This window comes from Spea bombifrons, chromosome 12, assembly GCF_027358695.1.
Source record: "Spea bombifrons isolate aSpeBom1 chromosome 12, aSpeBom1.2.pri, whole genome shotgun sequence".
Taxonomy (NCBI): domain Eukaryota; kingdom Metazoa; phylum Chordata; class Amphibia; order Anura; family Pelobatidae; genus Spea; species Spea bombifrons.
In genome coordinates, this window is record NC_071098.1 from 9,895,882 (window position 1) to 9,910,608 (window position 14,727).

Consider the following 14,727-nt stretch of genomic DNA (forward strand, 5'->3'; position numbering starts at 1 on the left):
TATCGCAGCTTTATTTTTCCTCGGAGGCTTTGTCTGTTCACAATATGCTGAGAAAAATAGTTCATTATTTATTGAACGTGTTAAATGCAAAAAAAATATAGCTGCAGAGACAGCCGCCTTGACAACCCATTGTCTGAGAAGAGGTCATGGAACCTTCGGAGGCCCCGCTTACGTTGAAGTTTTATTTTTTTAATATATAAAACAAAAATTCAGGTTTCATACAAGAACCTCCATAAAGGCATATAACCATACCTAGGAACTTTCGAGAAGAGCGGACCCTGAGACTCCTGAAGGTTTCTGTGTAGCGAGTCGCCAAATGGCTATAATACTTGTCCTCATGGAAACCTTGACTTGCCATTACTTAAACATACACTTAATTTAGTCACCTGTATTCAAGCAGGCTTATCAAACATCACATACTGGTGCGTAGTGTAAGAAGGAGTCAGTTCCAGACTGTGTGACCCTGAGAGTTCCCAGGTACGCATGTAACCATTATAAGAGTTATAAGCAGATCTATATCTAAATGTAGCAAATTGTTCTGCAATTCACGTCATGTTTGTAGATGTTATGTCTCAGTCATGTGGTGTTTATAAAAAAACAAAAAATCAAGAAAATGTAGAGTATATTTTTAATTTGCCAAAAAAAGCTATTTTAATGTAAATACCGGTATTTTAAAAAAACTTTTACAGCATTAAATCCACTGAATTAGAGAAATGGGTAAGACGTGCGTAGCTGTTTCTTTATGTTCATTTGTTATATGCTCATGGTTTGCCAGTGGCCGTGTTGTAGGCAATATTTTCCCATGATTACTTTTTTGAAATCCCAAGAATTGCAAGTGTCGGCTTTATGTATTTTTTTTTGCCTATTCTATATGCATCAACACATAGTGGGGAAATACCAGATATTTGTTAGATGGGCTACAACCCAGTCATTGCCCTGGTATGTGAATTATCCCACAATTCTACAAAAAGGAGCCACCCTTTCTCAAACACATTCCGTGATCCCCTTAACTACCTAACCGTTATGTCCGACTTTATTATTTCTTTCATTTGCTTTTCTCTCCATTCTCCTGCCTCCAGTTTTCCTAAACATGCTTAATATAGATGAGCGCTCACTGAGTTTATTGGCATCAGGCCATATGTTATCCTCGAACAAAGCTGACTTCAGTGACTTGTGAAGGAAGGCGTATGCCATAATAAATGGATTTTACCTGTTATTGGGACAATCTAGAAAAATCTAAAATAAAGTAAGCTTTTTGGATCTCTGAGGTCCCTTATTTCCGTCTGAGTAGAAGACTTCCAAGGTCTGGAAAGCGAATGCAAATTTAAGTATCTTTCTGTGTTTGCCCAATAGTTATTGACTTATAAGGAGATATTTTGCTTACAATGTGAAGCTTGATTGATATTCTTACAAAGTACAATTGTTTTGTGTTAGAATAAGGGGGCTGCATTGTCTTCCCATCCAAACAACGCAGAGCAGACGAAAAGAAACAAAAACAAAGAGAAGAGCCAAATGGAAAAAGTGTTTTGATACTGGATGAGGGAGTTTCTGCCGGGTATACTTACAAAGCAAGAGAGATAAAAAGATCAAAGAGAGATGTTGAAGTAAAACACATGGAAGAAGCTACTAAAAATTGATTAATAACGAGTATCAGTTGAACTTGCGGATGGGGAGTACAGAGGAGTCATTTGTTCGATAGGCAACATATGCTTTGCTTGGTTTTTAGTATATGAAACGGCCTCCGAGGCACCACATCGAGTTAGTGTTGAAATATGAAAGCGTAGAAGCTTCAAACCCTTCTTAAAAGGTTGATGTACAGCTGTATGTTTGCCCTGACCTTGTCGGAATGATGTCACGTCTTTCTAAATTATTTTCACTCTTCAATTTATCAGTGTCAATTTTGACATTTTCCTTGTAATAGAGGCGTAGAGATTCCTGCTAGATTGCTTCACTCTGACATACTAGTCATTACGTTATGTTCGGACATGTGTTTTCCTCCCTAACGTTTGTCTCCCAGAGGTCCGTGTGTTATCTTTGAGGGGGAAGGAAATCTATCTCGCGGTTCGGCTTTGTTCTAGCATTGTCCTGGCTGTGTTGTGCAGAATAAGGTTGTCTTTGTTGGCTTTGACAGCACGGCGCACAGGAGGAAAGCGGGCTGAGGGACAATAGCAAGACGTCAGGGGTGTTACTGTCACAAATGTGTTTTCTAGTTTAAAAGGACTGCATGTTGATGATGCGGACAGTACGAAATTAATCTAAAGTTTAACCCCGGGGCGTCCAACCTGCGGCCCTCCAGCTGCTGCAGGACTACATCTCCCATGCTCCTCGGCCAGCCCCTTAGCTGAAAGAGCATTATGGGAGATGTAGTCCTGCAGCAGCTGGGGGGGCGCAGGTTGGACGCCCCTGGTTTTAACCCAATGTTTTATCAACACAGAAAATTTATAGTAAATACACTTCTAAAAGGGACCCTCCAGCCATGATATACACTTTAATGCACTAGATAACTGAACGACCCCATTTAATGTCCTTTCCCCTTGCAAATGCATGGAGGGATTCTGCAGAATCTAGGCGTCCGGCCAAACAAATCTCTTGCCGCCTGCGCTCATTTGAGAGTTTGAGATCCTCTGTGCAGAAAGCATTTCTATAGATTTCTGTGGAGCTGCAGCTTCTCCTAAAGATATTTTTAAATGGTTGAAGAATGCATGATACATTGGAAGGTCATGTGACTCAATAAACATACATTTCTTGTATACTTTTTTGTGTTGGGTTGCGATAAATAACTATTTTTCATCAGCAAAACTCATCCATGCCATAGTTTCTAAACTAAGATATCATCTAGAGATTGACGGATATGTGTTTTTAGTTCATCAGTAGATTCCAATCAGCTTCACAACTCAAAGGGCCGGTCAGGGGTGGTCAGCCCGTGATCCTCACCTACAAAAGTATGGAATGAGGCCTTTTTAAATACTCCTTAAAAACCCGGTAATAATATAGATTGCTTTTGTTTTTATGGGGTTTTTTTCCCACTCGTAGCTGTACAAGTGAAGTGTGAAATATAAATCTCTTGAAAAGCCTTAGTAGTGATAATGAGAAATTAATGCACTCCTTAAAGCTGACTAAAAATCAGTCTGAACAATGTCAAAATGATTTCCGTTGGCTAGATGCCAGCCTGGGTGCAGGGGGATTTAATGATCGGTGGAAAAGGAAACGCGTATTGTCTCAATTGCCTGTCAAGTTAATATTCTGTTGTCAATGAATGAAAGAGAGACGTTTTCACATATTTTGTGGTCCGTTTCCTGCTGCAGAGACTTATTTTATCCCTCAGTATGTAGGTATATATGTATATATGTATGTATGTGTATGTATATATATTACACAGTATATGCGTGTATATACACACACACGCACACAGATCAGCCATAACATTATGACCACCTTTTGCCACCAAAACAACCGTGACTCTTTGAGGCATGGATTCCACTAGACCTCTGAAGGTGTTCTGTGGTTTTCAGCACCAGGATGTTAGCAGCGGATCATTAAAGTCCTGTAAGTTGTGAATTGGGGCCTCCATGGATGCATCCTGGTTCCATGTGTTCTCCTGGTAAGCGACGCACCCGGCCATTCACGTGATGTAAAAGAAAACGTGATTCATCAGACCAGCCACCTTCTTCTATTGCTCCGAGCTCTTCTGTTCACGTGCCCATTGTAGGCGCTTTCGGCAGAGCATGGGCTCCCTGGCTGGTCTGCGGCTACAGAGCCACAGAAGCAACAACCTGTGATGCACCTGTGATGCACCTGCGATGCACCTGCGATGCACCGTGTGTTCTGACACCTTTCTATCAGAACCACCATTAAAGTTTTCAGCAATTTCTACTGTAGCTCGTCCGTTGATCGTCCCAAATGTTCACTTGCTGCCTAATAGATCTCACCCGTGATAAGATTATCAGTGTTATTTACTTCACCTGTCAGTGGTCATACTGTTGTGGCTGATCGGTGTATATATCATTATAGCTGTATGCAAATGCATGGAGGGATTCCGCAGGATCCCCCCATACGCATTCGCCCCATTCCCCACCCCCAGCTAAATGCCATCTACCTGCACGTGACATACAGACCCCCTTGTGGGTGTGTGGAAAGTGCTGCCACTGATCAGGACCATGATGAGGAGGCAGTTGCTGTAGCAGGGCTGCCTTTTCTGTGTCAGGTAAGTGCTTTATTTTTTTTTGTTTGTTTTGGAATAAATACATATATATTAAAGTACTCCGAGTACTGTAATATATATTCTTCTATACATAGGTCTTAGGGACAGCATACTTTAAGCCTTTAATTCTAGGCAAAAAAACCTGTACTCTATGGTGGCATCTAATGGCGTAATTTCTATTAAATTAACTGTGGTTCAAATGTTAAACCCAAGTGAGGTTTTATTCAATACACATCACAGCAGCTGCATGTTTTAATGTCTTTATAGCACTGTTACAATGTTGTTTGTTAATTTAGACACGGAAGACTTACTGTTTTCTCCTCCACTCGTTTCAGTTTCCATAGATTCCATTCAGGAAGTCTGCGAGGGAAAACAATCAGAGATTTTCCAGAGATATGCGGATGGCAGCTTTGATCCAAATTGCTGTTTCAGTATTTACTATGGTGATCGCATGGAATCTCTGGATTTGGTATCCTCAAGTGGAGAGGAGGCTCGCACATGGATTACAGGACTTAAGTACCTGATGGCCGGGATAAGTGATGAGGACAGCCTTTCCAAGCGTCAGAGAACTCGTGACCAATATCCTTTTCTGCAAATCTGCTTGTGGCTTAGTCTTGGCGTGCTATACGTGTAAGAACATATGTCCCATGTATACTTTACACCTCTAACTTCTAACTCCTCCGTGCAAGAAAGCATGTGCTACACAGGTCTTAGTAACATTAAATGTATGTATTAAACTAGTTTCCTTTTTTTAAAAAAAAAAATTAAATATTTTGGAGGGAAATTTAGCTTTGGAGAAGGACATATTTTGCAAAATCTTTATAAAGGTGGTGAGAGCCAATCAACTTCCACCAACGAAAAGTAACGTAACTGAGACGGAGTAAACAAGAAGGTTTTCGTGGTAGCTGCTCACACAATTGAACATATAAACCATTTTTTGATACGTTTGTGATTAATTTATTCTGCAAACTACTTAACTATGAAATGGATGATATAGAAAAACATAGTAGGCCATTTTAATCGGCGATATATATTTATCCTTGGCCAAGGTATACTTTATCCAAGGTGCTGCCCTGCATGATATACATCCCCGGTTAAATGATATATCAGGTCTCTGTACCTTAGGTTTGCTGTAAAAATAAAATAACGAAACTGCCCGTAAAAGTAGTTTAGCGGATTGTCCTTGAATGCAACATGTTCAATATTCAGCCTCCTCGTTATGAGTATAGATTACAGGTTTGCGTCTTCTCCGCCATTAATGATACTTATTTTCAGTTCAAAGCTACTATTTTCCTTAACTCCGGTCAAATATGGTTGAAGCAGACTTTTGATGAGGCGGACAAAAACGGAGATGGAAGCTTAAGTATAAATGAGGTTTTACAACTCATGCACAAGCTGAATGTCAACCTTCCGCGTCAAAAGGTGAAGCAAATGTTCAAGGTAAGATAAAGATAAAACACAAATAGCTGCCGGATTAATTGTTTTTCTTGGTTAGCCAAGTTGAATTAGAATTTTTTGAAATGTCATATAGTCTCTAGGAGAATTTCTTTTCATCATTTCTTTCAATTAATTTAGTTTGCCAAAGTGTCAAAACACTTGGTAGTACATGACGTGAAAAGGCCCTAAACTTCAACAAAGTAAGGTCAATTTTAGCTCTGTCTTTTTAAATCCATATATAGTCTGAACTTTCATATGGTTTGTACTAATTGATGTTTATAGTAAATATTTTTTCCTCCTTAAGTACAGACTATTAACATGTAGGCATTTATGTATTTCTGACTCTGGTCCTTTAAAGAACCCCCATCTTTTTAGATATCTTGCATATTCTCGCGAAACACCAATAGTTACATCAACTTTCTTGGAACTTCTTCCTATACTAATTAAATGGCAAGCAAATTGTCTAACTCAACAGAAGGCGGCAGACATTGTGTCAGCGGATGCCCATGAGTAAGATTGTATCCACACATCTCCTAACGAGTGCCTGCAATGTTCACCCAAATTAGAACCCGAAGCTCTCTGTGAAACTGTTGAGAAACCCTATTCTTTTTTTTAAAGGTTTTTTTTATTTTGTGAGAATATCCAAAAATCCTCAATGCTGATACGCGTATAAATAATGCTGCAAAGAGACAAAGTATGTTTTTTTTTTTTTTTAACGGGAAATCCGAAATCAAACGCATTTTTGTGGAGCCCCTGCTGCTTGCTTGACATCTTTACTGTCATTCTGATCCCCCTTCCTTGTCAGATAAAGATGATCAGGGGATGCTCTGCTGGAGTCTCGGTTCTAGGAACAGTGTTCTGTGAATAATACACAGAATGCCTCTATACAAATAATAAAAAAGACACTGATGCACAGCACAGGAGCTGATAATACAGAGTACAAAAAGATTGTTCCTTGGGCTGCGATCCTTTGTAATGTATAGAAGTAATGAAGCAGCCGTGGTCCCGGGTCACGGACGTGGATATGCTATTTTTATTTCTTATACTGAGAAAATTCATCGCTAGCGCTGTTGCGCAATCCATTGTGTTCTTTTATTACATTACCAAGAAACCCTATAACACAAGATGTGAATTTAGTGATGTATTTATTTTAAGTGACTTTCGGCCTCGGCATCTGTGGAAGGAATTCGAGAAAGCTGGAAACGTTTAATACCACCCTAAAAAAAAAAAAGTAATAAGGAAAAATTGATTTGGAAAGGGCAGATAAAATTAACCCTTGAATGAAAATATCAGGTTCTTGCATGTATCTGGTATGTCATTAGAATGGCCACAGTCTGTAGTGCGTTGTAGGAACATCACGCAGACATACAGGAGTTCTGGCATGGCCTCGGGATATAAGAAAATTAACATTTCCTAATGATCCATTCATTTGATTAGCAAGATTACGAGACATTTAAATACTGATTCAGATGGGAATATACACGTGACCTTAAATAATCCGTCGGGAAAGGATATAGCGATAAATAATATACTCATTTTGCATATAAAGCAATCAGTACATTAAAAATTAAGGATAAATGTTTTTGGAATCCATATACCGAAACTACCATTTTTAGTGTTCAAAATGATATTGCATAAATAAATTTCTTAGCGAAGGATAATGTGACTGGTGGAAAACTATTTGAAATACTGGTTTTCTCTGTTAATTGGCGATTAAAACATGATTTAGTGCTGAAAACTTGAAGGCTTTGCTTTCAGTGATGAAAATTACAGATAAAACTCTAGAAATTCAATGCGTGTAAGCAAATAACACGCGTGTTTACTGTGCATTTAATTAGGGCTTTAATCCTTTAAGGATGTTTTGGGTAATATGAAGACATTTGCAAGTCTAGATTACTGTACATGTATTTTTATTTTTTATTTATTTTTTTTAAGGTCCAGACTTTTTCATGTTAAAAGCATATTAAAGTCCGCTTTTCATAGACTTAAATGCAATTTCTCCAATGCAAATTAGTGCGTAAATATACGTATATATATACATGTACGTATATATATATATATATATATATATATATAATCTATCCAGCTTGTTAACCCTGCACTGTGATCCGTTGCTCCTCTGCAAATTGAGTCAGATGAACTGCCCCTATTAATGGCTATTGAGTGGTAGAAAAGACCCCCCAGATGTGGGATTGTCCCACGAAAAATCCTGCTCAGACTCCACATAACTAAATAACGCCTGTACCAATGCATTCCCCATGGAAAATAAAACGTTATACATTTTTAGTGTCTCATAAACTTGCTTCAGTTGTTGCACCTAACAGTTCTAGAGTTGTTAAAGGCTTTTTAAATTGAGTTTAAATCAAGTTGGTTGTCCAGTATGCCCATTAAGCGAGTTGAAGAGCTGGCAGTCTGATTTATTTACAGTTTGGCCAGTTTTGGGTCAGCTCACCTCCTGTCTGGCAGGAGAGAGGCCAAGTTGGTGTACTTTACGTTATTACTTGCTGCATCCCAGGATATAGGGAGCTTGATCTCATATCTAACTCTGGTTGTAAATACCTAAGTTATCTTTGTTTCAACATTTTCTTCATTTAACTATCTCACTTATAAAGAATATGAGATCGGAATACCCTGACATTATTACATTTTCCAAAAATAAGAAAGTCTGTTTGTATAAAAAGCTAGGATTTTCATGGGCTGAATTAGCCATGAAAGCAGCGATGGCAAAAGTGTAGCTTTGGCGTCACCAAAGTGGTATATCTCTAGAAACAGGACACATTTCTTCATTGGCGTTAACGCTTTGTCTTGCGTGAAAATGCTTGTTTTCTTTCTAGGGCTGTTTTCACGGCAGACCGGACTCTTCTGCCAGCAATGTTCTTTTATTGGCGCTGGCGGTCTGGCAGGAGAGGGGCGCGCAGGTTCATGTTGGCAATATTCCTCTGTTCAAAGAAAAATCTGGCATGCTGTGCGTCCTCTAGTAAATCTCCAGGCTGCCGCTGCTGACAGAATGCAGAGCCGTTCCGCTCTATATTTTCTGTGTTTAACCCCCTGATAGCATACAGTTGTTAGACCTCTTGCTTAGTAAAAAATATACTTATTGTCTTACACCTTCTTAGAGAAACAAGCAAACGGTGATGGTGTAAAAGCAAAAAAAATCTGGCATGTTCCATTTAGGACGGGGGAATTTCAATCATGTTATCCCATTGACTCCTTAAATGGGAAAGGCCACCAAATTTTATTGCCCCTACAACCGCATCAAACACACAATTTTTTACACACATTGTGCTGTTTTTTTCTTTTTATATTAATCAATTTGGGAATTTTTTTGGTCAACTCAACTACTTTAGTGACAATTATCATAGCAAAACCATAAAATGGTCTTTTTTTATTTTCTTTAATAGATTATTCATGTGAAGTGTTGGACTATACCTCTAAAGGTGGTATCAACAGCGCTATCTGTCTCTTGGAAAAATGCATGATTTGCATGGTTCAGTAAAAATAAAAAAGGGCAATCATAGATGAACAAAAATATTGTAAAACATGAAAAAAGCTCTAGGTTTTAGTAAAGAAGGTTCAAATGAGCTCCGATTGCTTGAGGCTCGGATCCCGTTCATTTTTATGGTTGCGTTGTAGAATCATATGCACCGTGTGAACCTGTGGGGGTTGAACAGCTTTTAGGTTAAAGAATTAAGCCTGTAGAGTTCCCGTGTCCTTGCACAAAGCCCCAGACACTTAAACTAGTATGGTTTCTCTCGATTCTAGTTAAAAAAAAAAAAAAAAAAAAAAAAAGGAAAATAGAGAGATTTTTCTTATAAAAGAGCAAGATGTAACTTCTTGCGTCTGAATTAGATTTTCGCCCTGATGTCATTTGATACGTTTTAGTGGACTCATTATTGTTTATGTTTTAGGAAGCGGATACTGATGATAACCAAGGTACTCTTGGTTTTGATGAGTTCTGTGCCTTCTACAAGATGATGTCAACAAGGAGGGACCTCTACCTGCTTATGCTTACCTACAGCAACCACAAGGACCACCTGGATCCTGACGACTTAAAGCGATTCCTAGAGGTTGAACAAAAGGTATTCTATGAAGCTTCCCCCTGTCGATCATCTTTTCTTATAACAAAATTAATAATAAAGCCGACATATTTTTCAATATTTTATATTAAAAGCAAACAAAGCTAAGGCTCTTTTCATTATGATCTAACATATTCCACTTTAAAAAGTAGACGTCCTTTACTCTCACTGTCCTTGAGGACTGATTGGGAAAATCGCTGTTATACGAATGGTCCAGGTGGGATGAAAGCTCTTTCCCCCAATCGAGCCTAGTTAGAATCTCATGACACTGAGTCCGATGACATTGATCTTAATGTCTTAGTTCAATGTGGTATGATATCATAACATGGAATCCTTCTCTGGTGCTATGAAAGGTTTAGAATAATTGGTGCCATTAGAAGAGCAAATTTACTTGATAGCATTGACTAAATATCTGGGGTTACTATAGTTATGTGCCACACACCAGAAATACATAATTACAAGTCAAAATATGGAAACTCAGTCTTATTGTACCATTGCTTTAGGCATCCCCATTTTCAGCTGTTTGTCCTAAATGTGTTCATGTACATGTATCCATTGTAATTAATAAAACCCAACTTTTAATCATTGCTGCCTTACCAAAGGGCTCTTCATAGAATTTAATTGAAATAACTCTAGGGACATTGGCTTTGTGAGTCTACGAACAAACAGTGAATTTAATCAGGGTTCCATTAATTTATGTCTGTTATAACACGGGAAATGTAAAGTCTCCCGCTGATATTGCAGGAAAAATCTTGTGTCCTATTCCTCAAAATTACATTTTTTTTTGTCTTATAAAATTAAAAATGGTTACGGTTTTGCATACCTTGAATGTAGAAGCCGGCAGGCGTATGTTCTGAATTTAAGTGCCAAGGAAAGGAATCTCTAATGCCATCGACGAGCGTCAAAATCAATCATTATGCAAATGAACGTTTTGAAAAAAAATCTCAGATTAATTAGGAAGGTAACATCCTAAAAAACAAAATTATGCTTTTTGAGCCAAAGGAACATCTGAAAAAGTATTTTTGGGCTGGTTTTAAGCAGATCATAAACATTCCAAATTAGAATACGGTAAAAATAAAGTTTCCAAAATTGGAATTGGGAAGTAGCCGGCTCCCCATCATTTGGGAAATCTTCTAAAACGTGAAGTAGGGAACCAAGAGTGATCACATCGTAGATGATTGGGTTTGAGGTTTGGGAAAACTACGTTAATCAAAGTAATATACGGATGACAATCTTTGCACAATGGCAGGGGGAATAAGAAGTCATTAGAATCTTCCTTTTACTATGTGAAGAAACTTTGTTTCGCAACATAAATGTGGAGCGTTTCCAGAAATGATACTTGCGCTTGGGTGGGCATGAGAGCAGAAACATTCCTGGGCATGATTATGCATACCAATTTACTTAGGTTAGCGGTGTCATTTTTGTGTCACGGACATATAACATGCCACGATTTAAATGTTATATTGTATTTCTGATGGTTGACACAGAAACGAGACCTCAATTGACAAATATTACATGTATGTTGAAAACTGATGCTCCCTAAGGATAGTATTGGAACCATGCGAGAATCCACCACGAGCCTGTCGGCAGAAGAACTAAAAGCCAGGATACAATCGTCTGCTATTTCTACACTATAATCTATAACGGACGGCCAAGAAAGATCAAGGCTGACTTTATTACCTAAGGAACGTTTTGTCAAACTGGGACTGCGGTCGGTAGACTCCAGAAGTTAGTGTTTCTTTACCGTTAGATACAATAGCAGGCCGAATTTATACGAGATGATGAAATGAGGCTTTACCATTTAATAAGAATAAATAATTATATTCATCCAGTACACACAGAACCAACAAAGTTTATGGTCTATAATCTTGTTTTATGATACGGATTATTCATCCTAATGTATAGGCAGAGCCTAGTCCGTGAGAGAACATCAGATTCTTATTTCCCGGGAGACTATCCAGTATTTATAAACTGTTCTGGATAAACTCAAATATTAATTTGCTCGACTTACAACCTTTCTTACAACTGCTGATGGAAAAATCATTACGTTATTTTATCATTTGTTGTATAAATAGTCAATAAAGTGTCGTGCGCCTTTTGAAAGTCAGGAGTCTTTTTTTTTTTTTCTCTCTCCAAGTGCTCGCTCTTTCTAAAATGTTACTGATGTTTTTATTTGCTTCTCGCTGTAGTTTCAAAGGTCAGACGATGTCTCGCTTACATTACGAACTCAACAGGATACACAAGCGAATCCCTTAATCTGTCTTTATAAGACACTTTAGGACTGTAGCGCTCGAGTACTGTTCTGAAAGATACCCCCAAGGGCTTAATGCGTAAAAGGCAATATGACCTCTAAAAGCCGAATTAGGCACGCGACATTATCAGCCGGGATCATTGGCTATCAATGAGTGCTAATGCATGATATTTGATATTGAAGTTGACACTGAATGACAGACCTCGAAATTCTATTGGGTGATTACAACCCCTCCAGCATTAGTTTTGGAAATTGGATTGCTAGATCCGATAAAGGACAATAGCACAGGCCTCTGAAATCCGATTATCTGGTTTGGGATTTATTTATTTTCTTTCTTTTTTTTTTTCTGCAGATGATGAATGTGACAAAAGAATACTGCCTGGACATTGTAGTTAAATTTGAGCCTTGTCCTGAAAATAAGAAACTAGGAGTCCTCGGGATTGATGGTATGTAAACGGACATCTGATGTTTGTTGGAGTTAATGAAACGGCATGTATGTAATTGGCCTTGCCAACCCTTTATGTACCAGGAAGGGAGCCATACACTCATTTTGCACACAACTTTGGGATCCAGAAGGTTGGTGGACTTAAGATTTTTGTTTCAAGCGAAAAGGAATATGGGCACATCTGCTTATTCTACCAGTAGTTACAGAATGGCGTACAGGCAAAACACGGACGGTCAAAAGGACATAAACGTAGGTGACAGACATATGGATAAATTGAGGATTAAGGTCTGATCTTTTTAACCGTAAAACAAAAGCCAATTTGTTCATATCTCTTCTCGTTGCCCAAGTGCCTTAGCATGTGACTGTCACACGTAACCAAAAGAAATACAAGACGCGCAACACTGAGTGTCACTTAGACACAGAGGGTGTCCTAAAATTAGCCCAATGTGCTGGACCTGGACCCGTGGCTCACATGAAACTCCACTTAGTGTGCAAGTTAGACTTTTACAAACTTAACTTTCTAAAACATTCATTATTAACAAGTGATTCTTGTAAAGAAAGGTCAGAATCCTCGTACTGAGATACTTGCGAGAGCTTTGTGAATATTGTACGGATGCTTGTATTAATTTATAGCGCGTTATTATCCATGCATATTGGTAGATGGGATGGTGAAATGAGAAATAGACTTTAAACGACAGGAAAGGGAAAAAAAAAGGTGATTGGACTGAAAAGAAATTGAAATAACCTCCTGTATTTCATATATAACATGTTGTCGGTGAGAGGTTAATTGAAATATCTTTAGTAAAACTGCTGAAACGCAGTATACAAGTTTTACGATCTGTTTTTTTTTTTTCCAATTTGTATAACCGATATAATTTACAGTTGTCTGCATTATTGTCGAAACCAATAGACAAACTCCGCAATTTCCTTTTTGAGCTAACACGTTAAATCGGCGAATGGTTCTTGGAGCCGATAGGGTGGCAAATCTATTGCTGCCTTCTTACAAGACTGTCGCTCGTCAGATGGATAACAAATCAAGGCTTTAAAAGCTTATCTGCCGTGTCTATTTGGAAATCAATGACACATTATATTAGCTATTTCAGCTTGTACTAGTTATACTTTGTGCTTGTATGTCAATTAATGTTGACACAAGGGTTTTGCTATATCTGGAACACCGGTTGGTGTGGAATAACTCTTATTATCCTCAGCCAGTCAACAATTTTGGTAAAACGTTAAAAAGGAGAATAGACTATGCTTTGCGCTGATTTGTCTTACCCTGGCACTGTGTTAACTGTCTATACCCCCTACCACCTCTGTTTCTGGGGTTATAGAATGCCTTCCCTGGGGTATAGCCATCAGAGCACTATATATATTATTTAACATTATTTATTAAACATAATCTTAAAGTAATTTCTAGCTTCGGTTTGGGGTTTAAATACTCGGTAACACTTGATTTCTATAGTCTTTCTTTTATTTCTGTTCAAATTTTATTTTATTTATTTAAATGTGTTTTTTTTTGTTTGTTTTTTGGTTTTTTTTAAATATCCACAGTGAATTATGTATATTGTTCGCAAATACACAATATCCATTAGTCCTTTTATTCTGGTCTTGACTTTTAGAAAAGAAAGTTCCACCTCTAACAAAAATGCATACATTGTAGGATGCCCTTTCTTAAAATGCCCTTCATTAGGTGGGAAGCAAGGTTGAGTATTTACAATTGTCTCTCTTAGACATTCATGCGCTTTTGTGTGTTTCTTTCTAAAGTCTTTTTCCACCCCTTTCACATAGTCTGCTAAAGCCAGGACTCTTATAATACATTGCAAAAATGATAGTAGCAAACATGTAACACAAGGTTAGAGAGTACACTTCCAGAGCGGATGTATCACTTTGTCATCTTTAAAAAGTTTACGCATGAATCACAGAGAGATCGGCAATGACAGGTATTGAGCTAGATATCCGTCTGTGATTTATGGCTAACAGGTTTCACGAACTACATGAGGAGTCCAGCAGGAGATATCTTCAATCCAGAACACCATCAAGTCAATCAAGATATGACCTGGCCTCTGAGCAATTATTACATCGCCTCCTCTCACAACACCTACCTGATGGGAGACCAGCTGATGTCCCAGTCCAGAGTGGATATGTACGCGTGGGTCTTGCAAGCTGGATGCCGTTGCGTGGAGGGTAGGAAAATAATGGCTGCTTAAATTTATGGGGGGAAAATAAGCCACAGAAATATTAATGGCTCACATAAATGATAGTGCTTGGAAAACCAAGTCTTATAAATATGTCAAACAAGAAAACCGTTGTAGAGTTT

The 14,727-nt window shown here is 38.2% G+C and overlaps 1 protein-coding gene across 1 annotated transcript in view; it reads left to right on the forward strand.

Moving 5' to 3' along the window:
* Positions 1-14,727, forward strand: part of PLCH2 (phospholipase C eta 2) — a 239,830-nt gene that overhangs the window by 171,938 nt on the left and 53,165 nt on the right. Inside the window, exons 4-8 of the mRNA XM_053452574.1 lie at positions 4,537-4,780; positions 5,512-5,641; positions 9,547-9,717; positions 12,318-12,411; positions 14,391-14,594. Of these exons, the coding sequence (XP_053308549.1) occupies positions 4,537-4,780; positions 5,512-5,641; positions 9,547-9,717; positions 12,318-12,411; positions 14,391-14,594 (843 nt within the window). The remainder of the gene's footprint in view (positions 1-4,536; positions 4,781-5,511; positions 5,642-9,546; positions 9,718-12,317; positions 12,412-14,390; positions 14,595-14,727) is intronic.